Here is a 26901-nt window from a genome sequence, read left to right as displayed (position 1 = left end):
TCTCTGCTTTATAGTTGGAATCAAATCTAAAACGAGCTTTTCTGAATGGTATAAAGTGATCGTGAGTTTTTTGCTTCATCCTTTACGTCATATCCGTGTTACGTCACTCCAGGAAGTAAACACATTTGCTGTTTTAAGGTTTCGGAATGGCGCTTACCAACCCGAGACAGATGTTTTCTAACCCGGTAAGATGCTGTTTTCTTACGGGTGTGGACTTAAACTTGCCTTCACTTCTAACCCGAATCAGAACCAGAACTTTTAACTTATTCGTGGGAGAAATCTGTGAGTTAGCTTAGCTGCGGTTCGGACTTTTCTCTTTAGATTATCTCGACACAAACTTGGTTGATGTAAAATCTTTTTTTCCTGCCTTTGAACTAAACTATTTTACGCCGCGGACTTATTTTCGTTTCACCCAGAACGGAGCTAAAAACGTTCTTGGCTTTTTTTTTCTTTAACTTTGGTAACGGAAGCCTTATCCGTCCTCATAATCAGGGAATTCCGGTCGGGAATGTGATCCCATCCCAGTCAGGTGAATGTCGCGTGCGCTCTCGCAGCTGCTGCTGTAACCAGTAACACCAAATAAAAACCTTTTTAGCCTCGTTTGTTGTTTCGAGCCAATTGTCTCTGGGTTAGGTTAGTTGTTATTAGTCATGGGTAGATGAAGCTTCATGAAGCGTTTCAGCACATTTCCCAAATAGTATCGATGCTGTGTCGACACAGTGCTGCTGTTTTGCTCTAAAAGGACACCTACTGGACTTAATATCGTTGCAGGTAACTTACTGGAGACATAGACACTGATTCAATGACCTAATCATACTTGTAAGCTATTGTTTTAACTTCTAAATGTAAAATATAGACACCTCAAAATATTCAGAATGATACCACGTGACAATTAAAGGGACAGTGTTGTGAATGTGATATTACCCATTTAAGTGTCATTGACTCAAAAGTAATTTTTTTAAATAAATTTTTATTCAGAAAAATAAGTATCCAATGTTTTGGCATTTAGCCTATTGCATTTTTTGGACACTATTTCACCAGCTTTTGAAAACACACGTTCACAGGCTACAGAAGAAGCTGGGGTTCACAAAACCTGTAAAGCCAGGTGGAAAAGGTGTGGGTAAGATGTCTTCCGGTTCCCCCAGTATGTTAATGGATTTTCTTGTCTTGAAATGTTTCCCTCTGCTAAGTAGCGCTGGACCTCAGTGATAGTCAGCCGATGCGTTGGTGGTTTGTCTGCCAACCTAAAGATAAAGCTGCTGCCACAGATGATCTGAAATAATAAAAAATGCATAGAAGTTCTAGTTTTTGTCTTCTACTCTGTATTAATACACATTAGCAACAAAATGAATGTGAAAATAAACTGATAATACTGAACAACTTGCCTGAAGTGGGTAACTGCTCTGTTGAAGGTCCAGGCTGTGGCTGCAGCACCCTCCATTTTCAGGCGATTGACAGCCTCACTACACTTGGAGGAACTACGAGATCCGAGTGTTTTAAATCTGGGGTCTAAAAGTGTTGATGGGGTCAACACACTTAATGACTCCAGATTGGAAGCAGTGTCTGTGACGCGACGTCTAAGTTGGTCATGGAGACGTGTGGCTGCTTGTGTGTGTAGATGTAAAGAGTTCCGCTCAAGTGCACAATTTAGCATTTTCATCATCGGGATGACCTTTGATCCTGAAACTCTCCTCGGACAACTCCACTGTGGCCTGATGGAAAGGGGCCAGCACAAGAAGTGCTTCCCTTAAGATGTTGAACTCATCAGCTGTGAGTGGAGTTAAATCTGTTTGGAGAGAAGCAAGAGATACCCACACTGGTTCTTTCTCATCATGTAGCCGTGACAGCATCTGATACGTGCTGTTCCAACGTGTTGGTACCTCATTGGCAAGTTTCAAGGTGGGCCGTCCCATCTGTTGCTGCACTTGAGCGAGCTTCTCTTTAGCTGTGGTGCTGGATCTGAAGAATTATACAATCTGCCTAGATTTGTGTCTTATGGATGAAAGTTCAGGGATCTGATCACAGGATTTTTTGACTATTAAATTTAGTTTGTGTGCAAAATGCAGATTGAATGTCGAATTTGAAGAATTTGTTTTGCTGCCATCATGTTTGGTGCTGCGTCGGTCACAAGACACCTTACCTTGTTTGTTATGGCCCAGTCATCCATCATGCCCCTTTTGACTTGTCAGCAGTGTGACTTTGTGGAAAGTGTTTGACTCCCAACATAGATGTACACAACTGCATATAAGAGCTAAGTAAGAGCTGAGTAAGCCTCCATGTTCAAGGAGGTCCACATGTCAGCTGTTATACTCACTGCCACAGCTTGCTGTACTTCCTTTTTACTCGCTCGAGTTCCTCCGCCTGCTTTTTGGCCATCTTTTCTTTAACTGTCTGAAAATGAATCAAAATCAAATCAGTCTAGTACTCAACACATTAATTAGACCACCTGTCATTAAAGCAAGAAAAACATCCAGCTATGAAGTTTTCTGTGTTTGGGTTCAGTTTTAAATTCCTACCAACAGGGCAAGTTTCATACCCAAATGTGAGCTGACACACATGAAACTATTCATGATATTTGAGTGTTTATTTTTGTTTGCTGTGTCATAAACCTTAAATCAGACGATGGTCTAATACATATGTATATATTACCTGAGTAACAGCAGCTATCTGAGACATTGTGTATACAAACCTTTCTGGTTGGCAAAGCGTAAGATGGATCAAGGACCTGATTCAACCCCCTGAACCCCTCACTCTCCACAATACTCAGGGGTTGGCAGTCCTTTATAGTAAAATTCAGGACTGCTTAGTCCAGAGCAATCTTCCTAGATTCTAGATTTCAAAATAATAAAACATATATTAGTAAAACAGTTGTGACAAAGAACGCCCAGTGCCTACATAGGTCTACCTGTGTTCGTTCTTGGTGTGTTTGCTTCCTCTTCCTTTTCATGCTTGACTCTTAATGTCTCAGCATTGAGGAAGTGCTCTTATTTGTAAAAGAGAACTCCGCTGAGCAGATCCGACATTTAACCTAAATACAATTAAATACATAATTTACACTGAGAGTCAGTCACATTGCTGTTTTCAACTCTGACAGATGTGCAGAAACAGGGAAAGACAAACACCTTATTAGCAGTTAAAAGATCAAAATGATCCCACACAGCAGAAACTTCTTTTCCTCTCTGGCTCCATTCTGTTGATGGAGAGAGGGATGTCTTGTTTTATCTTTGAAATGGTCATTTTCTTCTTTTCACGGCGACTCATCCCGTTGACAGATGCAGAGTCGATACCTTATAAACACAGTTTGGCGCCTTGGCAATGAGCAACACAGCAGCAGTGTTGGTCACGTGACTTTTTCTTAAAGCAACACACGCATCGACACAGGTTTCGCTCCATGAGCTTGGCACGTGCCGGTGTGTCAGTGTTGCTGGACCCATCACTAGTTGTTATATTCCTACTGGAGACTGGACTGGACCAGGTCTCTCTAGCTGATGGATCTTCTAGACGAGCCAGATAACCTGTTCCTCTGGGACATTTGGACTGCCATTAACCATCGACTGTAACTTAAATTAACCCAAAGCTTCCTCCCAACGTTTGTTTAAGTTGAATATTGTTAGCAGAGCTCAACATTCCCAGGTTGTCATCATCAGGGTTGACGGAGAAAACAAACCATACAGACACGTCAGCATTCATTCTCAAGAGGGAGGAGTTTATTATTCCTGTCACGTCTTTTATGCAGTGCTGAAAGCATCTCATTGGTTGTCACAACAGGTAAAGCAAATCAGCAGAGCAAGGAATTTTTGACAAATGAGAACAAAATAAACAAACATAAATACATGAACTTATTTGGAGTGCAAATAAACAACTCAACAGATATGTTTTACGTTTCAAGCCATGACACCGAAGAATGAAGTTTAGCCAGAACTTCCAGGCTGGTGTTACAAGTTCTTATTTCTCTGTTCTCTCATTCAGAGCACTCTCTCTCTCTCTCTGTGTGTGTGTCTCTCTCCACCCCACAGGCGATCCCCTTCGCCGGGACGGTTCTGGGTGGTCTGGTGCCGGGGGAGATGGTTGTCATCCAGGGCTCAGTGCCGTCTGACGCTGACAGGTGAGGAGGATTTGTCTCCTCTTCAATCCCAGAGCTCTCAGGACAGCTTGTGTCTGTAAGGTTCCAGCTGAGCTCCTCTGGGCTTTCCGCAGGTTCCAGGTAGATCTCACATGTGGCAGCAGCACGAAGCCGCGGGCTGATGTGGCGTTTCACTTCAACCCGAGGATTAAGAAGTCATGCATCGTCTGCAACACGCTGCAGAAGGAAGCGTGGGGCCGTGAGCGGATTCTGCACCAGATGCCCTTCAGAGCTGGAGCTGCGTTCGAGCTCGTCATCCTGGTCCAGGAAGACCAGTTCAAGGTGAGTCCCCTGCTGCTCCTGAACGTCTCACATAAACCTTATTTTTACCTGTTTGCTACTGATTTATGGGCTCGACACACGGGAGGCGACAAACGACCGCGATCAGCGAAATTTGTCGCTGTCGCTTTTATTACCTGACACACGGGAGGCGATCCGCGGCAGCGGCAAAGCCGTCTACGCGTTCTGTTCCATGGCGAAATCGAAACTTCCGTTGTTTTGCTTGGCTGTGTCAGGTTGGAGGGAATTAAGGTTATTTAAGTGGTTCAGAGTAAATAAAGCTGTAGATATGATGTTTCACAAGGTGCTGCTAGAGTTATGTGAAATCTTACTTCTGATTTTACTATAAAACATAATAATGATCAACTTCTCCTCCATGTTTGCTCGGAGGTGTACGGAGCATTATTAGTCTGTTTGGAATCAGCCCACTGTTCCTACGACCCTTTGACTTGTCTGAGATCAGCATATTCAGTTGTTAAAGAGCAAGTTCACTGAGAACCCATGTTTACTAAATGTTTCTGCTTCTTGTATCGTTAAGGAGTAAAATAACCAATAAGATGTGATAATTCCATATAAATGTGAAATATCAATCTGATTGATCTTTCAATGCTGTAGGTACCATAAACACACTTTGTATTAATCCAGACAGAGTCAGTATATAGTTAGGAAATAGAAATACATTCATTTTTATAACTTGTTACCTTCTAACGGGTCACTCTGAGTGCTTCATGCAGGCTGAACATGAAGATAGTCTCCTACACCTATCTCCTGCATTAGCTTCTGATAGAAAACAGACGGTGACACTCAGGGTCACCTCTGGCTGACCCGAAACAGGCGCTCCTAAGCCCATCCCCACAGTAACAAGGCCTTCATTCCTACTAGAGACCATTGAAACGGGTAAAGCTGATCGGCGGGTCCATCTCACAGTAGTAACAGATAATCCGGATTAAGTGAATAATAACTAGTATTAGTTGTAAACCTCTCCTGGTTTCCTTGCTGAAGTCTCTGTAGGCTTTAGTTCTGGAGCTTGAACGGGCCATCGCTCTCGTCTTTGTCCCAGAGCCTCTGAAGCTTGTTAATGGGTTCTGATGGTGTAACAATCGGGTTCTCAACAACGTGTTTCTGTTCAGGTGGCGGTGAATGGAGCTCACGTGTTGGATTACAAACACCGTCTGGAGCTGGAGCGAGTCGACACCGTCCTTATCCAGGGAAAGGTCAGCGTTCAGGTAGTGGGCGTCGTCCCTCCTGCTTCTGTAAGTCAAACAGCTGATGTTCCGATGTTCTCCGCTCTCGTCTCCAGGGTGCTAACCTGTCTCTTTGTGCTTTAGAACCCCGTCTCTCCTGCCGCCAGCCTCAGCAGTCTGGACTCCGAGGTTAAACAGAAGCTTTCTGATGCTTTTAGAGTTTTTGATGACATCACTGGACTAATCTAAAACACTTTCACCTGTTCTCATTTCAGCCAGTGATGTCATCGTCAGGTGACCTGGTGAGTTGCACAGAGAATGATGCAGCACATTGACTGTCTTTAGTGTTCATCAGTGATGACTTCCCGTCCTCTGCAGAGCGTCCCCTTCAGAATGCAGCTGGACAACGGGCTGAGCGTTGGAAGCAACATTGTCATCAAAGGACAAACCAGTAAGAAAGCAATCAGGTAAGCTTCACCGGAGGGAGCTCCCAGAGGCATGGGAACACGTTGAAGATAATCCAGAAAGTGATTTTCCTTCCCAGTTTTGCTGTGAATCTACGAGAGTCAGTCGGCAGCAACATCGCTCTTCATCTTAACCCCCGTCTGAAGAAAGGAGTCTTCGTCAGAAACTCCTTCCTGTCCGAGTGCTGGGGTCCTGAGGAGACCACGCTCAAGTCCTTCCCCTTCGAAGCAGGCCAGTACTTTGAGGTAACCGGCGACAGGGCCGTCACTTACTGTACACATACTACATGGAGGTTTACGTATACCCGAGTATACTACTCGAGTATGAGTATTCTCGTACTTGAATTTGCTCATACTAGAGTACACGCAAACGCAAACGAGTACATGTACACGAGGATACGTGTACTAGAGTGTGAGTATACTCATACTCGAACATACTCCACTAGAGTATTTATATACACACTAGAGTGCTGTATACTTTAGTCTTCAGAACAAATTTTTCAAACATTTAAGGTTGGGTGGTAAATGAAACGTTTTTATTCCCGTTGTCTCCAGATGATCATTTGCTGCGAGCTGAAGTTCTTCAGAGTTGCTGTTAATGGATTTCACCAGCTGGACTTCAAACACAGAGTCCAGGACTTGAGCCGGATCAGGCAGCTGGAGGTTTTGGGAGATGTTTCCCTGCTGGAAGTTAGGAAGGTTTGAGGACCGAACTCAGAAACCGGATGAAGAAAGACTTTCCAGTGTGGTAAACGAGGAGCCACTTGTTTCTGATCTTGCACTCCGTTTTCCTCCTTATTGGAGCACAAGTACTGTTTCTCTTACAACAGGTTATTCTGCAAACACCAAGGACATTTCTGACTTGCACTTTAACAAAATCAATTATAATAAAATGCATAACTGATAACTGCAGTAGCTCAGCAGGTTGTCCAGTAATTGGAGGGATGCGGGATTGATCACGGCTGCCAGATGTGTTCTTGGGCAATACACTTGAAGCTCCCTACCTGTTGATGGTGGTCAGAGGGACCTTAGTGTCTCAGAGCAGATGTAACTCATCACCATCAGGGAGTGAGTGGTCTGTCCAAGTTCAGAGTCATTTATCATAACTTCTTTGCAGAAATGTTTGCTGGCTCATATTTCCAGATTCTAGATGTTAAAACCAAACTTGTGCATTAATCCAGCTGTTCAGTCCAAACATGTTTTCCTGTGATGCCAGGGATCATCGTACAGGAGCAGAGGGTTGCATGAGAATGAAGAAATTTAACAAGTCTTTACATTTATTGATTAAGCTAATGTGTTTTGCAGATTTGCTTTCAAATGACCTCAGGTATTAAAAGTAATACAACCAAATAAAGTAACAAGTAATCTTTATTAAATACATTCATATTTACTCAACTGTACATTCTGAATTCAGACATTTCATTACAAAAATACATAAAAACGTTTAGTTACCACATAGTTTGTGACAAATCCCAGCATGCACTGGGCCTGCTGTAATGTCCATTAGGTCACGAACCCAACAGTGGAGATCAGTCTCAGAAGTCAGCGTCCAGTCTGAAGGTGTTGTCCGTGGGACCCGACATGACGCCCATCCTCTGGTACTCACCGACCCGCTTCTCAAAGAAGTTGGTTTTTCCCTCCAGGGAGATGTTCTCCATGAAGTCAAAGGGGTTGTCCGACTCGTAGATCTGCAGACACGGGATAGGGTTAGACTTAGTTGGGACTCTGAACTCCGGTGGTGCAGAGAGACTTTCTGCAAGTCAGTTCAGTCAGGCGTCTGACTCGTACCGCTGCAGATTCTGACAGAACCACATGTTCCTATTCAGTCTCTACAGCGGCACTCAGCCCCCATCATTGGCTGAGGTACGTACCCCTGCGCCACTCATCACAACACACTTGTTGGTCTCGAGTCAAGTTAACGACACGCCTGGTTCATTACCTTAGAGAAGCCGAGCTCCGTCACCAGTCTGTCAGCCACAAACTCGATGTACTGCTTCATCATGTCACAGTTCATCCCGATCAGCTTCACCGGCAGAGCTTCCGTCAGGAACTCCTACACACACACACACACACACACACACACACACACACACACACACACACACACACACACACACACACACACACACACACACACACACACACACACACACACACACACACACACACACACACACACACACACACACACACACACACACACACACACACACACACACACACACACACACACACACACACACACACACACACACACACACACACACACACACACACACACACACACACACACACACACACACACACACACACACACACACACACACACACACACACACACACACACACACACACACACACACACACACACACACACACACACACACACACACACACACACACACACACACACACACACACACACACACACACACACACACACACACACACACACACACACACACACACACACACACACACACACACACACACACACACACACACACACACACACACACACACACACACACACACACACACACACACACACACACACACACACACACACACACACACACACACACACACACACACACACACACACACACACACACACACACACACACACACACACACACACACACACACACACACACACACACACACACACACACACACACACACACACACACACACACACACACACACACACACACACACACACACACACACACACACACACACACACACACACACACACACACACACACACACGTTACCACCAGTAAAACCAGCAACAGACCAGAGCTGCTTCTGACGCTGACCCACCTGTTCGATCTCCACGGCGTTCCTGACGATGCTGGTGACGGTTTTAGACGAGGGTTTGTTCACCAGGTGTTTGAACATCAGACAGGCGAAGTCGCAGTGAAGACCCTGAACACACGAGTAGAGCTTTAGACCCTGAATGCATCACAGCACCCTCCTACAGAGAGAAGACCAAACCCCACATTCGGTCACCTCGTCTCTGCTGATGAGCTCGTTGCTGAAGGTCAGACCGGGCATCAGGCCCCTCTTCTTCAGCCAGAAGATGGAAGCGAAGGAACCGGAGAAGAAGATTCCCTCCACGGCAGCAAAGGCCACCACACGCTCTCCTGAGGAGAAATGACAGAATGAACAAATGAAACTGAAGCATGAACAGCAGGACCAGTGATGTCATGAAGCACGTTTACCATAGGTGGCGTTCTTGTTCCCAATCCAGTTGAGTGCCCAGTCAGCCTTCTTCTTCACACACGGCAGAGTCTCGATGGCGTTAAACAGGTATTCCCTGGAGGTCATTGAACACAGCATGAGACAAGGAACCAACTAGGGAGGGTTACCCAGAACCACACAAGTAACCTGGTCAACAGCTCACCTCTCCTTGGGCTCCTTGATGTAGGTGTCGATCAGCAGGCTGTACATCTCAGAGTGAATGTTCTCCATGGCGATCTGGAAACCGTAGAAGCATCTGGCTTCTGGTATCTGTACTTCCTGAGTGAAGCGCTCCACCTGGTGCACACAGAGGTTAACTGGCTGAACCTGAAGCCGCGGCAAACAACCAACCAGATGGCAGCAGCAGTGTCCTCACCAGGTTCTCGATAACAATACCGTCACTGGCAGCAAAGAAGGCCAACACGTAGGAGATGAAATGTTTATCATCGTCCTTCAGAGACTCCCAGTGCTGCAGGTCCTTGGACAGGTCCACCTGTTGAAGGAGTTTGTGTAAAAGTTACATCTAACATTTGGCCCTCATGCGGTTTTGTGGCATCTCACACAGCAAATGTTCAAATCAAGTGTATAAAGCCAGAAAACTGTTTTGCCTTGCAGTCAGACTGCCAGAGCGAATGCAGGACAAAAAGCAGAGCAGACATATGTGCTGTATTAACGTCACACTGGGGCGAGCGCCATAAGCTTCATACTCCGAGGGTCGATCCATCTTCAGCCTACAGAGTTTTATCCAGCTCGAAGGACACTTAACGCATTAACGTCACACTGTAAACATCACATTAAATCACTTCCTATCCATTACACCATCATTCATACCTTGTCATCTAGAATCATTAGTTCAGGGAAATTCATATTAACTATATACTGACTGAATTAATACGAAGTGTGTTTATGGTCCCTGAAAACGTAAAAGTAACTAATCTTCTGATCATAACATCTTGTAGCCACTCCTTAACACTACAACCAAGAACTAAGTTATTTTCAAACAGGGGAAACGCTATTTTAGGTTTTATGTGAAAATAAGTCCAGGACTACAAATGTGCTTCACTAAAGTGACGTTATCGAACCAGACACGGAGAAAATCAGAGAAAATGGCTGTAAGTTCAGCAATTCTTCCTTCAGGAGGAAAAAAAGCCACCATAAATCTGGCCATGTGGTGAGTAGCAACTACACTTGAGCAGAGGAGATTCTGTGGCGATGTACCGATGTCTGGTGTGTAGTCATGCCAACAGCAAACTTTTACAAGCTCATAAATGTCAAAGTACGTGAATGGCGAGGTCAAAACACACATTACTTTTCATTTAAATACAAGTACAACATGTGATCCAGGGCATGGGGCAAGGCGAATTAGAAAATGGCTTTTAGCCTTGTTGACTTGCATTAATTCTCTTTTAATCCAATTACGATCCGAGCTAACGGTTATAAAAACAAGCCGATTATTTGCTCCTCCCTCTTGTGCTGCTCCAAATTACAAGTCAAGCGCTCCTCCCATAGTGCTGCCAACTTTCCAGCTTTTCAGACCCTTTCTTGACTTTTTAAATCTTAAAAGTACCTAGTGAACAACCTAGTAGCATTTCTGGTAACCCTTAGCTACTTTCTGGTTAACTGCCATCGACAGTTCCTGCAGGTTAGAAGAACACTCAGCCCGCGCTCCGGACCGCCCTTCAAGAACTAAAGGGAATGATGTAGTGATGTGGTAGGACGGACCTCTAATGAACAAATCTACATTCATTTGAATAAAAGATTTTGTTTTAAATTGCACTAAACATCTGAAGACGTTTCAGAATTAAGTCACTTTACCAGGAGTCTGCGTTGTTATTGTGTTTAATTATATGCACTACTGGTGTTTTTCTTATTAATCACATTTGCATAGAAAACTACACAACTTTAAGACCCCTTAAATTAGCTTGAAGACCCGAGCTCCTACTCACCTCCTCCGCCGTCCAGAACGAAGCTTCTGCCTGCTTGTACATCTGCCAGATGTCCTGGTACTGGATAGGAAGGATAACAAAGCGACGAGGGTTCTCCTTCAGCAGTGGCTCCTCTGAGCTGCTTGTTGCAGCTTCAGGCTGAAATACACGTCATTTAAAATTTAACTTCAACAAAATTTTAAAAAACTAGGTGCTTTCTAACACAAAATCAATAAACATGATTGGCCAATCTGACACCTGGTGAAAGCCTGACCCACCCCTTTAGTGCAGTAGGTTGAGGGTTTGTAACCATGTCCCACTGGTCTGGAAGCAGATGGGCGTAACTTAGGCTCCCTACAGACAGAGCTAAAGTCGTACGTCCATTTTCGAGCTTCTCTTAGTTTAGTAAAAGTGGTTTATTTTACATGCTTCCGCTAGTAGCTCTAGTCCTCTAGCTGGAAATGTGTTTAATTGCCCCAACTATTTGATTCTAATGTGAAAACTGAACGCATTTGTCGTGATAGTGCCACCTACTGATGGTGCTGAATACTGCACAACTCAAGCTTGACAAACTAATGCGTATTTGAGCATCTCTATATTTTCATTGGTTATTTTGAGAACTGGCTGCTCATATGAAGAAGAGGAACAATGATTGTAATTGTAATCATTTTAAAAGCTGTTCCATAGTTCCTGACATAGGCGGGCATAAAGTTGTCATGCTCTGGTGCTCCTGTTTCAGGAACAAGTTAGTTTGAGAAGAAAATGGCAGATGTGGAGTTGTACTCGGTATCATTTACTAATATGCTGACGTCTCGCCTCTGATCAGATGGTTTATCAGTCAACTTGCCATCCTGCAAGTAGCAAAACAGCAGGAGACAACCATTTTCTCCATGTCCTTACTGAGCCAGGATCCTCTGGAGGTTTCTTCCTGTTAAAAAGGAGTTTTCCTCTCCACTGTCGCTGCAAGCTTGCTTAGTATGAGGATTGCTGTAAAGCAGGGGTGCCCAATCCTGGTCCTGGAGGGCCGGTATCCGGCAGGTTTTGTGGTTTTTCTGCTCCAACACACTTGATTAACTGGTTGAATCACATGTGCAGCATCTCATCAGGCTCTGCAGAAGCATGTTAATCACATGCTGATTGAAATCAGGTGTGCTGAAGCAGAGTTAAAACTAAAACATGCTGGATACCGGCCCTCCAGGACCAGGATTGGGCACCTCTGCTGTAAAGACGCTGACACTAGTCAGTGACTCGATGCAACCTGCTGGGTTCCTTATACAGGAAACTTGTTACTGATTGGCTTAATGACCTGACCTGTATTGGAATGTTTACTGTGTTAAGGTCCTTGAGACGACTCTGGTCCTGATTTGGCTCTTTATAAATAAACTTGAATTGAATTGTTCATACATGGCCAACCGCCTGACACTTCCATGGAACAGGTCACCTGTGAGGCGCCATTTTTACAGTTCCAGCTCCTAACATCCTGGACATAACTCACCGTAACGTCACTGAGGATCCTCCGCGAAGTTCTGCACGCGAGGGCGCGGCTGCTCAAGCTCGGGGGCTGAAAGAAAACAAACCGTTGCACCAAATGAATCCCTGGTAAATAACCCGGATGCTGAGACATTTCTCACCGTGTTTTCTTTGTCCGGCCATGTGTCGCTCACAGAGCTGCTCTCAGATAGAGAAGACCGCGCAGACAGCATCTTAACTTCTCTGGACTCGCACAAACACAACCTAAGAGCTTAAACACGCTAACACCACAACTACGAGACTGGCGTCCATATTGCCAAAAACTCGCTTTTTATTGGAATCTGGGCGGGAAAACCGAGGTGACCAATAGAAACTGGGCTCGCGCTGTCTCGTTAAAACCATGAGTCTATCAGAGGACAGTGGTGGCTCACGTGATTGCTTTTTTTTTTTTGCTACGGCTGTGCTGATTATAAAAGGGCACGTGGTGATAGGCTCTAAACACAAAAATACTTAATAAATTATAGATAAATAACTAAAGTTATGTTGGTTTTACTTTCTTCCTGGTTGCATTTAGATGCACCGCGAACAAAAAGGCACCCAATAAACACAGTAAACATCGTAATCTGGTGTAGGTCACATGTTCACGGGCGACTATCTGATAAATCGGTTACGAATAATTTTATAACCTAGATTCTGAATGTATCGACAATAAGTTAATAAAACCCGTATAAAAATAATTTTATAACCAAACAATAAAAACGCAAACATGTCCGGTCGACTTCACAAGACACTAAACGTGACCCATCGATGTTGCTGTTTACTCGATTTGCGTAATTTCAAATGATATCTTTTCCTTTGTTTATTACATTATATCTGTTCTATACCTGTTAATTTAATCAGGATCCAGGATCAGAAGGACGAACAACGATGTCACAAACGGCCACATTTTCCCTCTAAAGACCGTTTCTGGTTGTGTGAGATGACGAAGGCATCACGCTGGAGCACTAGGCGAGAGCGTCGCCCCGCGTGGCCGGGAGGAGTACTGACATTTTAATCACCTGAAGGAACTGGTGCCTCACTACAGCTGATCAGAAATAAATTATCATTCAAATAAACTAGAAGAATTTAGGAAGTATTTAAAATAGTGTGAAGTCTACAGGTTTATTTGGAAATATTGTATGAAATTAGGATTTATATTATACATGTGCTTTTCTGATTCTTCTCCTTTAACTGATGGGTTTTAGCAAAGTTTTATATTTGATTTTTGATTAAACATTATTCTGATCCTCTTTCTCTGAGTTTTTATTTTTCTAATTTTTATGATGTTTTTAAATCATTTTGCAAAACCTTTTTTGTTGTAGTGAAACGCCTTATGATTTTTATCTTGAGAGGCACTATATAAAAGATTGTTTTCTTTCTTTCTTTCTTTCTTTCTTTCTTTCTTTCTTTCTTTCTTTCTTTCTTTCTTTCTTTCTTTCTTTCTTTCTTTCTTTCTTTCTTTCTTTCTTTCCAGTTTAGTCTCCTTTTCAATAAAGACCAAATAACCTTTGTGTTTTTACATAATGAAATGTGGCATAGAACAGTGGTTCCTAATCTGGGGGTCCCGACCCCCACAAGGGGGCGCCAAAGCCTCTCAGTGGGTCGCCAGGACCTCTCCACTCTAAGGGGTTAAAACTTCATTTATTACTTGTTTATAGCCTACATTTTGCTCACATTTTTTTCATGAGTGAAAAGTTTACTGATATTAAGACAGGAAATAATTAGTACAGAAAAAGTATCACACTTTTAAGAACATTTTGCTCAGCTCACTGTTTTATTTTCAAGTGTCAAAAGTTCATTAAAGATCAATCAATCAATCAATCAATCAATCAATCAAAGCTTTATTTATAAAGCGCCTTCCGCAACCCTGTCAGGAAGCCCAAAGCGCTGAACATGGTACAGTTAAGTAAATATATTGAATAAATCAACAATAAAAGAAATTCAAATTACAAAATACAAATTACAAAATACAAAATGGAAATTACAAGATAGATGAAACATTCTGGTAAAGGACAAATGTGTGAAACACATTTGGATTGAGTGGATGGATTGAGTGTACCAATGAAAACTGTGGAATGGATTCAACATAAAAGAGGGCCAAAATCAAACATATTCTGGAAACGCCAAGCGGAGGAGGTGTGTTTTTAGGTGATTCTTAAAGACTGGCAGAGAAGGGGACAGCCTAACTGAGGGTGGCAACTGGTTCCAGAGTGACGGTGCTAGGACTGAGAAAGCCCGGTCCCCACGGGTACGACACCTAGACCGAGGGACAGCGAGCAGGCCTTGGTCAGAGGAGCGCAGAGCGCGTGATGGGGAGTGTCTTTTCAGGAGTGTGGCTAGATAGGGGGGACCACCACCCTGGAAGAAATGATAAACAAAGACGAGGATTTTGAATTGTGAGCGATAGCAAATCGGAAGCCAGTGCAGAGAGGCCAGAACCGGACTGATGTGGTCCCGTTTCCTGGTCCCAGTCAGGAACCTGGCAGCGCTGTTCTGCACAACCTGTAGGCGATGCAGTGTTGACTGACACAACCCTGCATATAGAGAGTTGCAGTAGTCAAGCCGAGAAATAACAAAGGCATGCAGTACCCGCTCCAGGTGGGCTCTCGACACCTGAAGATAGGACTGGTTGATTAATCACAGCCTTTACAGTAAATAATCTAGAATAAACAGTAATATACACATTTAAGTACATTTTGCTCAGTGTATTTTTTAACGTTTATTGAAAGGAATGATTGATTTATCAGTGTTTACAAGAAACAATGTGTTCAGAAAAGTAATACAAACTGTCAAGCACATTATGCTCTGTTTGGTTTTGTTAGTGACTTTGTTCTGTACTGGAGCCTACTATTACTGTTATCTATTGAATCAAAGCATATTAAAATGTGCTTGAACAATTTTATCATTTCTTAATAATGTTTGTACTGGAAGAGAAAATGGGAGGGGGTCGTCAAAAATTTTACTGGTAAAAAACGGGGTCCCTTGGGAAAAAGGTTGGGAACCACTGGCATAGAACACCACAGGTGTACTACTTCTTTCCACAGCGGAATGCCATGGAATGTTTTTGGGACAAAATGAATGACAAATTTCTTTACCGGGAATGTCTTTGTAAACATAAACAACCTAATCAAAAGTTCTCTTTTAGTTTTCCTCTTTGTGGGTCACCTCTTCACTAGAAACTTAGTCTAAGATGTAATTTAAAGGCCTTAAACAGCCAGACTGAAAACCGCCATGAGTACTTTGTACATCAGAGCTGCAGTAGCAACAACAAGCCACGAAGCGGCGCTGTTACCCAGAAAATGAGGCTCCCACCAGCCGCCAGTGTCCTTTTGTTTACTTTATTCTTTCTTTGGCTGCAACTGAATGTCGGTCAGTAAGGCAGAGGGGCGGAAACCTCACGTTTTACCGACACGCCTCTTTTACGTTTGATTCACACCGACGCGCTCTGCGATTGGTCACGCCCCCTCATTGCTGCCTCCGGATTGGCTGGAGGTTGTTACTGGGTGTTGTGGGGAGAGAGAGCGGCGGAGCTCCGGTTGTATAACTCAGTACGTCACCGAAGAAACGTCAGAAACGGGACGCTGCGTGTGTTTATGTAACCGCGGCTCAGAAAGCTGAATTAACTTGTGTTTGTGTCGCAGAGTTTAAAGCTCAGAAAGGACGAACACGAAGTGAAACTGCTGCCCACAACATAACATGAACCGGTTTATTTCCCATCATGTTTTAGCCCTCTGATGCATGAATTATGAGATCTTCAACCATGATTTTTTAAACAATTTTTTTCATTCATCTTTAGGTGTGAATGAAACAAGTTTCAACAAATATTTTTTGTAACATTTTGTTAATTTACAAATACTTTACATGTCCATCTCAGTGGACAGTGTGCATTCTGAACATGAAATATGTTGGCTTGCCTTACTGAAGTCCAAATGGAGGGACTCACATGCAATAAAGTCTTCAACAGCTGTGTTTAATAGCAAAAATAAATAAATAACAATTTTGAGTACCTGTCCACTGTAGTGACCATTATGCATCAAAGGGTTAGTGGACGGGCCCAACTGTAACTCAGACCTCAGTCTGAGGGACTTTGTGACATATTTCATAGATTAACTAAGATCTAAATAACCTTTTCAGAAGGAGAAAATTAAAACTAAAGTAGGAACAATACGAGAAAAATAGCTAATCCTGCAGCAGAAATCTCTCTCTCTCTCTCTCTCTCTCTCTCTCTCTCTCTCTCTCTCTCTCTCTCTCTCTCTCACACACACACACACACACACACACACACACACACAAACACACACACAGCTGCACCACACGGTAAGACTGTTCTTACTTACTATTTGAAAACCTTTTATTAAACAACATTTGTTTGTTGAATTTGAAATCCAGCGTCTTTGGAAAGAACGTGGAACTCTACACTTTGTGAGCTTGAGCCCGGGCTGGTCCAGTCACAACCTTTATTACCTTTGATTGAACCCACTTATATTTTACGGGACTTCTGGATACTCAGTTTCAGTCTTATTCTGAGACAACGTTAAATGTAGACGTCTGCAGGTGTTCAGCAGTAAAGTCTTTTCTCTGAATGGGGTGGTGACCTTCATCCGTATGACACCTATCTGAGTCAGAGGACTCCAAAGCGCTTTACCCTACAGTCATTCATACATTTCCACACTGATGGTGGTAAATGGTAAATGGCCTGTATTTGATATAGCGTCTTCTAGAGTCCTGGACCCCCCCCCCCCCCCCCCCCCCCAAGGCGCTTTACAACACAATCAGTCATTCACACATTCACACCCTGGTGGGGATGAGCTATGATGTAGCCACAGCTGCCCTGGGGCGCACTGACAGAGGCACAGGCACCACCGGTCCCTCCGACCACCACCAGCAGGCAAGGGGGGTTAAGTGCCTTGCCCAAGGACACAACAACAGTGACAGATTGAGCAGAGTTTGTATCAGCAACCTTCCGATTACGGGGCTTGCACTTAACTCCTGTGCCACCAACGCCCATAAGCTACATCTTAGCTACAACTTCTCTGGGGCTCCCTGACAGAAGCTACCAGTCCCTCCGACCAGCACCAGCAGGTAAGGAGGGTGAATTGTCTTGCTCAAGGGCACAACATCTGCCATGGATGGAGCTTGGATTTGATCCAGAAACCAGCTGAGGCCCTGTGGCCACTATCCTCTGCATTACAAACATTCATTTCCTCTCTCCCTTTCCTTACAATTTTTTGTACCACAATTTCAATTTGTTCTCATTTTAAACACATTTTAAATTATTTTTTTAATTTTTTTATTCTTTAAAATTTTTGTTTTGTTGAAGCGCCTCATGATTTAAAAGCGTTATATAAAAGATCGTTTCCTTTGTTTTTTAACACCTGAGGTCTTTATTCTGTTTTAGATTATTATTTTAAACCTTTTATCACTATTTTATAAAATTGTGTAAATTAGTTTCCAGTTCTAGAAATTATACACTCAAAAAAGATAATTGGCAGCTCATTGAATATGCTAAATTAGACAGATTATACATGTTTCATCTATAAATATGATTAACTGAAGTAGACTTGCGGCATTTATTGATAAACTCAATGCACTAAATTTTCTTGCATTGTCAATATGATCATGTTCAACCACAACCGGAAATGACTGAAAACCTGGAAATCCTCCTTAGGTTCTCTTACTCCTTACATAGTTTCTACATTATCGGATGAAGTTTGTAAGGCGAACGTGATGAACCCGTGTAATGTTCGGGTACAAGGTAGTTTCTACTTTATTCCTTCTAGTTGGGGTGACTTAAAAAGATGCGAGTGATCATCCTTCAGCACACTGATCACTGGTTGGATAAAGCAGATTTCCCAGCATGCCACAGCCTTTCTTAAATGTTGACAATCTAAATAAATCAACTGATTATGGTTTTAGTTCAAATCACGTTCAAGGTATTATGAATGAAATGAAATATACATGTGCTAAAACAAAAGTGGTGTTTTATAGCTGGCAGTGAGAAAAAACCATCAATACCTGTGGAAGTCACAGGGAGCATGTGCAACATGGCCGAGCGAGGGGCCCACACACCCCGGCCCCAAGCTAAAATCAAGTAGAGTGATTTAATCATCAACTAAATATTTTAGTTTGACTAGAGTTCATCAGCAGAAGGAAGAGAATCTTCTTTTATTTTTATCATGTGGAACTAATGCACACAATAAATTCAAGTAACTCCAAAGAGTTTCTTCCAGTGTAGGGTTGTCATTATATAAAAACACTAAACAGGACTAGAGAAACCATTTTAACACACCAACCACCCCTCGACAGTTTCTGCCAAGGTGGACAGAAATGTTAACGCTGTTGCCAGTGGCTCATTAGGGTGCGGGTGCCACGCAGCAAGGAATCCACATGCATGCGTGGGTTTCCTTCCTCAAGTTTATGAACTAAAACCTCAAAATACTTGAAATAAACTTTGTACCGTTGAATAATGACTTCTGACGTGGGAGAGGTGGTTTCATTTTTCCTAAGTGTACAAATGTCAGATATTATAAAAATAATATTGTCCTCCAAGTTGTATGTTAAACTGATAAAAGTGTTTGATATTTTGCATAAAGAGGACAGTTATAAAAACACCACAGCAGTCCAGAGTTTCATGGTAAGGTTTTATTATAAAAGCTATATTGTTCACTGTTGCCCACAAGCAAATGTATGGAAATGGGATTATTCTGATATAACATTTAAAAACATGAGGTATTCTCTTACTGGCTACAATATGGGCCAAATCAAGATATTAAAAACAAACACTTTTCCTTAACAAATGTTTATTAAATAATAATAATAAAGAGTAAAGCAAAGATAGGTAGTATCACAGTGATGAATACTGTCCACTGACATAAAAAAACCCATAAGTTGTTTTTAGATGGAGACTGGAATACACGTAACATTCATATAGATATCAGGATATTTACATTATTTACTGTCAAATAAACACAAATCGGCTAAAAACAAAAGCACGATACAGAAGCTTTGGCAAACAATAAAACGTGTGCATACATCTGGCTAAATGTGACACATGAAGTAAACATGATTATAAAAACGCGTCAGGTGTAGAAAATCCAGTGCAACGTCAGGTTTCTGTTGGTTTCTGTCCGCGGATGGATAGCAGCCTGTTGTCTCCTCCTCCTCCTCCTTTTGCAGTGAGTTTTGTGGTTGTGGTAGTAAAATGTCCTGAGCAGGGCGGAGGGCCCCAGGGGGCTCCCCGCTAACGGACCCGACCCGGACGTGTGTCCGGGTTATGGCAGCACTCGGATCTTGTACAAATATTCTTGAAGGTTCTGAGTTTCTGTGCATGTATGCAAAGTAGTACTTGAATGTGATGATGGGATCTGAGCGAGTCACTCAGAGGACGGACATCGTTACAGGAAGTAGTTTACTGGAGTTCTGCAGGTGTTCCCGACCCTGTTCTCAGGTCCTGTAAACGCAGATCGGACCAGCAGACTAGGAAACCTCTTCCTGATGTAGCTGGTGGTGCTGATTGAACGCCCCAGTCACAGTCATGAGTCTGATCTGAACGTCCCCCACAACCCTTGGAGTCCTGAGCTGGCGCTGTGGGTCCGAGAACCTCTCAGTTGGTGGTTGGGACCAGCACACCAACAGGAAGTGTCGGACCTCTGTTCTGGCCCTTAGGCGAGGCTCCCTTGATGAGGTCTCGGGTTTCGGTCGGCCACGACGACGCCCTCTTGCTCGTCATGTGACGCCGAGCGTGTTTGGTCAAGTGGTCGCTGCGCATGAAGCGCCGGTCGCACACGGTGCAGACAAACTTCTTTTCGCCCGTGTGCGTTCGGCGATGGCGCGAAAGCTCATCGGAGCGGGCAAACTTCTTGTCGCAGCCTTCCCAGTGACAGCTGAACGGCTTCTCACCTGCGAAGAAGGTCAACGGATCAGTGAGCGAGGCCGAACCAGATAAGTGTTTCTGCCTTTCAGACTCAACACGGTAAAACGTGATGCTGCCCGTCCCACCTGATTCTTACCTGTGTGCGTGCGCAGGTGAGCCTTCAGGTGAGAACTCTTGAAGTATGTCTTCTTGCAGCCGGGAAAGGTGCACACGTAGTTGCGTCTGCGGGAGAAGTCGGCCTGTGAGGCGCCGTTGTTTGTTCCTGATGGCATGTAAACAGGAGCAGGTGCAAGGGGGAGGAGCTTGGTGTTGCCCAGGGTCATTACAGTCTGTGGCCCCTGCGACGGCTGGGAGACGGGCGCCTGTGGGACTACAAACATGACGGCCCCTTGCGGCATGGTTGAGCCCACCAGCAGAGGCTGGGCGAAGCCAGGAGGAGGACTCTGGGGCAGGATGGGTTTGGGTCCCGTCTGGACCTGAACCGGAGCCTGGACAAAGGCAGAGATCATCCCGGTCTGGCTGCTTACTGGGAAAACCTGACAGAGGACTGGAGAAGAAGCAACCGGGGAGGAAGACGGCGAGGCGGAGTGAGGCTGAGACACCGAGGAAGGGGAAGAAGACATGCTGAGGGGAGACGGTGGAGGCACATCCTTCTCCTCTGCAGATGTCTTTTGTGGTTGAGGAGCTGAGGAGGTTTCGGTCAGCAGGATGGAAGGTGGAGGACCTGGAAGGCCAAGGCTGTCAGCGGTGTGGCGGATAACGCTGGTGGCCATTGCTTTGCTGGGCGGAGCCACATACAAAGTCTCGGAGTGATGCGGGAGTGTGGAGGTCTCTGAGGAAATGGGCGAGGAGGAGGGCTGGGGGAGGAAGTCGCTGAGGAGGGTGGGACAGGAGGTGAGGCTGGGGCAGAGTAACATCTGTCTGGAGGCGGGGCTAAGGACAGACGTTGTGGTGAGGACAGTCGTGGTGGACGCTTCGGCGAAGCTGGGACTGTGAGGCGGAGTCATGCACTGAAAAAGACGAGACGTCATCGACCAGATGTTAGAGGTTAACAAACATCTTTACTAACTGAAGGATGGATTTCCTACCAGAGAGGAGAGGGCGATCAGGTCTTTGGGAGCGTCACCTCCTTCTGGGTGGAGCTGGATGGAGTCACAGGAGTCAGAGGTGGGGGTGAGTGGGCGGGGCTTCTGTGGCCTTTGACACCAGAAGCTCATGCTGACCAGCGCCTCGGCAGCCTCGAGGTCATGGTACTCCACGCACGACTTCAGCTCCATGGCCGTCGTCAGCTGTTTTTTGCCGTGGTCAACCTGAGGGCGATCAGGAGGTCAAAGGTCAGCAAAACACTTTCACATAAACTGAAGACTCTAAACACGTTTCCTGCTCTGGTAAAGTTGGGCGACGATGTGAAATAGTTCTCCTGTGTGGTTTTCTCACCAACAGGAAACCGGCTTTTCGTTTCCATGACCTCACACTTCAGCCGCTCAGCTTCATCCAATTAAAGAGGAGGAGCAGCGAGCCGGCCGACTCAGAACCCGGACGGCATCTGTGTGTTTCAGCTCAGACGTAGAGGCTGTTCCTTTACTATGGCAGCACATTCGTGTCTTTTCCACACGAGCCGTGAAGCCATGAGGTGTCTCTGACAGTAACACCCGTCACCGTGCTGCCGAAAAACGAGCTAACCCCACAAAGCTGCAAATAAACAAACGCTCCTGCAACAGGTGTGCAGTTTAGTCTCAAAGAGTCTCAATCTTCTTCGGGGGGGGGGGGGGGGGGGGTCTGTGGGAGGAAATCAATCCAACTATCTTTTAAATAGTTAAAAATTCCTGCCAGTTGTGAGAGAAGGTGGAGCCCCGACGAATCCCGTTCACAATTAGGCGCTGAAAGTGGGAAGCCGGTGAGATTCCAGACGTGAAACTGGCCTCTATAATTTCTAACCTTGTTTGGGGAAAGAAGATAAGGACTCTAGAAATGCTTGCTGTTGATTGGCTGCTAACAAGATGGGAAGATTCCCAATATGCCATTCCCACATGACCTGAATGCACCAGCAAACTACAGAGTCTGTTTTCCAGCCTTGCCTTCTTCCTCTGGGAAGGAGGCCACACACCACCCATCCAATTACCCATGACATCACAGCTTTCCCACTTCCTGCAGAGCCAAACCGCCACTCCAAAAAAAGGTGAAAAAGCAAACAAATAAATAAAGCTGAAGCTGAGTGGGAGGCGAATCAGGGACAAAGGGCTGCAGGGCGTTTGGCCCAGTTGGACGGCGTGTGGCGAATGCTCAGCTGCACACAGGAAGGGTGGAGGAGCGTAGGGGCGAGAGACCTGCACAGAGCAGGCAGGGGGGGGGAAGAGAGAGAGAGGGATGGGCCCCTCTGCTGTGTCTCACAAAAAGCTGGAGGGGAACCTCCCTTCACCCTGAATAGATGATAGGATGGGTTACGCCCCCTAGATCCAGGCCACGCCCCCACCTCCCACATTTACATGCACTGGCTCACCCCGAGGAAAGGATGCCAACAGGAAGTCAAACAAAACAATCTGCTAGAAACACATCAGAGCGCGCACTCCCACCTCTCCACAAACACACCACCTGATCGTAGACATTAATAATCAATCACCGCATCAAAGCAGAGCTCTGCACAGCCACAGAGGGCCTATTGATCACATCGTGTTGTTTTCGTGTTTGGTTCTGGATTTGCCTCCATGTGTGGCCGACTCGCCGTTTCTTTGTTTTCAGGAGAGCGGTTCTGAGGAAACGGACCCGGGATCAGAACCACTGAACCAGAGGATCAGCAGGAACAGTATAGATAAGACCTTATTGTTCATGATCAGATTCTGATCAGTCCAATCGTAGATGCGTATCAGTTAGAGACAGCAGGTGTTTAAACTAAATACAAAACATGTTTGTTAGACCTTCTCAGTGGTTCTCAGAGGGTTAGGTGTTCACCCTGGGACTGGGAGGTCGGGTTGTCCCAACGCCTCCCTACTTCACTCAGCTTTAAGGGTGGGGTGGGGGGGCAAACCACCAGATAGTTCCTGAGCACAGCCACCGCTCCCCATGGGGATGGGTCACATACAGAGATGACTTCACCAGTGTGTGATGGCTAATGAGACTTTTGTGTTGATGGTAAGAATCCTCTAATCTGGGCTTCAGCCAAAATTCTTTTATTGCTGTTTAATTTGACCTTAATACCATGACGTCAGAGCTCTAAACAGGACCTAATCATGGATCCACCGATCAGCTGATTAATCGGTCAGGTTAGATAAAGATTATCGACTCATCTGGTAAATACATAAAAAATAAATGATGGAACCATCACAACCAAAACAAAGGAAATCATTGAACTCTCGCGGCTAAAACATGATTTTTGAGAATACTTGGTCTGGATAAAACACAATCTGACGATTAATCGATGATTACAGCTGTTAATCGTTCATGCTTGGGTTTTCCCAGCAGGGATGAGAAACAATAGGAACCATCAGAATCACAACGAAGACAAGCAGCTGCGGATCGTTTCTACATCTGCAAACTTTCTGATGCAGGGATGCAACTGTTGTTAGCGCGCGGAAACACACACGTGCAGGCTGCAGCCACACACAAACACACGTGCGCGCGCACCGGAGTCACTGGGTTCAGCGTGACCTCAGATAAACCGGCTGACAGCGCGGAAATGAGACCGAATCAGCGCCGTTAAGCGGGACTGGAGCCCGGTGCAGCTCCAGCAGCTGATCCCAGAGCACCGGGGGACAACTTTAAACAAACCCCGGGACCGGACGGCCGTCAGGAACCGGTCCAGGACTCACCTGCCAGGGGCGCTCCGCCGCCAAGCCGAGCATGAGGAGGAGGAGCTGACAAAGTGGAGCGGAGAGCGGAGCGTGAGCCTGGGACCAAGCTTCAGCTGAGAGCAACTGGAAAAGAAGAAGAGGACAAAAAAACAACACAGAAACAAAATTCAGAGCAGTCTGGCGGGTGGTAACACGCAGCCAATCACAGCTAAAGGTGTATCGGGCCGCGGCCAATCAGCGGCGAGGCGGTTCTTGATCTGTTCGTGGTCCCGTTCTGATTGGTGGGAGGCGGGGTGCGTTGTCCGCTGGGGGCGTGGCCGGAGAGTCAGCGGTGTCAGAGTAAACCCGATGAACCCGGCAGCGCGCTCCATCCGAGGAAGCAGACAGGCGCGAGGCGGATCCGCGGGGGCGCGCGCGATAGGCTGTTACACACACACACACACACACACACACACACACACACACACACACACACACACACACACACACACACACACACACACACACACACACACACACACACACACACAGCTGTGTGTCGTCACTTTTCTTTTTTATCTCGGCTGGAAAAACGTGAACCAAAACAAAGACTCAGGTTTTATGTTTTTACTCACAAAAATGAAAGTAAAACATTTTAATCTCGTTTCTTCTGTTTGTGATTTTAATGAAAATGTCATGTTTTACATATAATTACAGATTTATTATTGCTATGGTACCAAAACACGCTTCACGCGGCATTACAGCCGACCAAAGCGCTGCACATTCATTTAAAAGTAATCTTGAAGCAGCTGCTCTCCAGGTAAACTGCTTTTAAGGCGATCAGGTGATTTTTATCTTAAACACGTGTCCAGGAGGAGCTGCTGCAGACAGAAGGAACCAAAACTCGGAATCTCTCAGGAAACGCACATTCTTTTGTTCCTGCTCAGAAATCAGCTTAAAACGGAGTTCCGGACAAAAGCGCGCAGATCCTGCAGCTCTGGAGCAGTTATTGTTCCTGCACCGTTTTCCTGCCGATGACTCCCCCCTCCCCACCGGGCAGATGAACCCAAAGACTCCTGGCTGCACACCGAGGTTGTAAACAGCCTCTCCACTGAAGAATTTCAGGGCGGGGCTAAAAAAAACGCCCCCTCCCTCATCCAGCCTCCCCCAGCCTCGTGCACGCGCATGTCCAGTGCCAGGTCCTTTGTTGAGGCTATGTTAACCCTTTAAGCCACATCATGGTAGTGGTGTGTCATCATCAGCAACAAGGAGCTGATGTCCATTTCCTGTCTGAAACAGAGTTTAGGGTGTGCTTGATTGACAGGAGACCTCACCTGAGCTCACCTGCAGCAGCAGAGACCGTCAGAGAGAATAAAGCCCCCCGTGGTGCGGATCCGGATCCTGCAGCAGCAGCAGGGTGACGTGAGTTCATTCCTCCTTCCAGGTTCACTGAGGTTGCGGAGTAAAAAAAAGGAAAACACTCGCGGTCCTCCCATAAAAACCAGTTTCCAGGCAGAAAACTCCCAGATTTAAGCAGAAGGGAATCAAACATCCGCGCTCTGCTGGCTCCGACTCAGAACCTGGTTCTGGACTCGGTTCTGTCCCATCACAGCCAAGAGGTTTGGCATCAGATCTCCCAGAAAAGATGTGATGAGAATAAAAACCAGAGTTTCTATTGACTCGTTCAGAGTTTAGTTTGTTCAATAAAAGCATAAAGAATAAACAAAAACATGTCTACAGAGAAATCTGAAATCGTGCGTTTCTGAATGACTTTCTGCAGGAAACAGTTTTAGTGATTCAAAATAATTTCATTTGGCAGAGTTTAAAACAGTTTTTACGTTGAACAAAAACAATTAATGTGATGCTTGTTGATAAAAATCATGAAAGTTTTATAGAAGTTCTGCACAGTTACAATAAAAATTAAAAATCAAAAAGGAAACGATTAAAACTCAAAGAGGAAAGTTACGTTTTCATAATATATATAAATAAATTCAGGTTTATTTCAATCATCTTTGGGATTTCTGCGTCGGTCCTGATGTCAGAAAACGGGACACAAACGAGTCGCATCCTTCAATTACTCTGTCAGGAGGCAATAACTGACTGGCTGTCGTCATGGCAACAGGGAGGCTGTCTGAACCCTGCAGGTTGTAAAATCCAGAAATTCCAGAAATAATTCCAATAGAAAAGGTTTTTTTTCATTAGGTCAGAATTTTCATTTGCACATTTTTAGTTTGTTAATTTTTTTTTTTTTTTTTTTTTTTTTTTTACAAATTTTAGAATAAACTAAAAAGGAAGCAGAAGTTTTACAAACATGTAAAAAGTAAAACTGTTTCACAGGAAGTTCTCGTCGTCCTTCGGTCATCCCAGAACTTCTCTAGAGGGTTAGGGTCAAGTCCTTTTTGGGTCAGCGTGACTTTGGGGAATTCTGTGTTTTTATGGAAACCGTGTGAGGCTTTAGGACCAGTTCTTTTCTGGTCCAGGTCTGGTTCTGATTGGGTTCAGATGGTTATCAGGTCCAGTCTGAGGTC

General features: G+C 44.9%; 3 protein-coding genes and 1 non-coding gene across 5 annotated transcripts; 1 reads left to right on the top strand and 3 right to left on the bottom strand.

The window, feature by feature from the left end:
* Positions 1–20: 20 nt before the first annotated feature.
* lgals8a (galectin 8a) lies at positions 21–7400 on the top strand. Its single transcript, XM_015947889.3, has 9 exons — positions 21–185; positions 4017–4105; positions 4198–4405; positions 5533–5655; positions 5731–5775; positions 5862–5888; positions 5965–6053; positions 6131–6296; positions 6606–7400. The coding sequence occupies exons 1-9, from the start codon at positions 147–149 to the stop codon at positions 6753–6755; spliced, it is 936 nt and encodes a 311-aa protein (XP_015803375.1). The 5' UTR covers positions 21–146; the 3' UTR covers positions 6756–7400.
* On the bottom strand, positions 7401–13718 carry LOC107377931 (ribonucleoside-diphosphate reductase subunit M2). Of its 2 annotated transcripts, none has more exons than XM_054748222.2 (10): positions 13579–13718; positions 12720–12785; positions 11246–11383; positions 9676–9792; positions 9463–9596; positions 9281–9375; positions 9069–9202; positions 8880–8984; positions 7990–8103; positions 7401–7738 (listed from the first exon to the last, which is right to left on the bottom strand). In XM_054748222.2, the coding sequence occupies exons 3-10, from the start codon at positions 11285–11287 to the stop codon at positions 7586–7588; spliced, it is 894 nt and encodes a 297-aa protein (XP_054604197.2). In that variant the 5' UTR covers positions 11288–11383; positions 12720–12785; positions 13579–13718; the 3' UTR covers positions 7401–7585. The 2 variants fall into 2 exon arrangements, with proteins under 2 accessions (XP_054604197.2, XP_054604196.2); XM_054748221.2 differs by lacking the exon at positions 13579–13718 and adding an exon at positions 12856–13131.
* LOC129165745 (small nucleolar RNA SNORD94) lies at positions 7811–7945 on the bottom strand. Its single transcript, XR_008565020.2, has one exon. It is a non-coding gene; the product is annotated as a small nucleolar RNA SNORD94 (small nucleolar RNA).
* A 6457-nt stretch (positions 13719–20175) lies between the features above and the next one.
* Positions 20176–24628, bottom strand: klf11a (Kruppel like factor 11a). The gene is made up of 4 exons (XM_015947887.3): positions 24413–24628; positions 21695–21916; positions 20743–21616; positions 20176–20632 (listed from the first exon to the last, which is right to left on the bottom strand). The coding sequence occupies exons 1-4, from the start codon at positions 24443–24445 to the stop codon at positions 20337–20339; spliced, it is 1425 nt and encodes a 474-aa protein (XP_015803373.1). The 5' UTR covers positions 24446–24628; the 3' UTR covers positions 20176–20336.
* Positions 24629–26901: the final 2273 nt, after the last annotated feature.

This window comes from Nothobranchius furzeri, chromosome 2, assembly GCF_043380555.1.
Source record: "Nothobranchius furzeri strain GRZ-AD chromosome 2, NfurGRZ-RIMD1, whole genome shotgun sequence".
NCBI lineage: Eukaryota > Metazoa > Chordata > Actinopteri > Cyprinodontiformes > Nothobranchiidae > Nothobranchius > Nothobranchius furzeri.
This window is presented reverse-complemented; position numbering and strand designations above follow the sequence as displayed.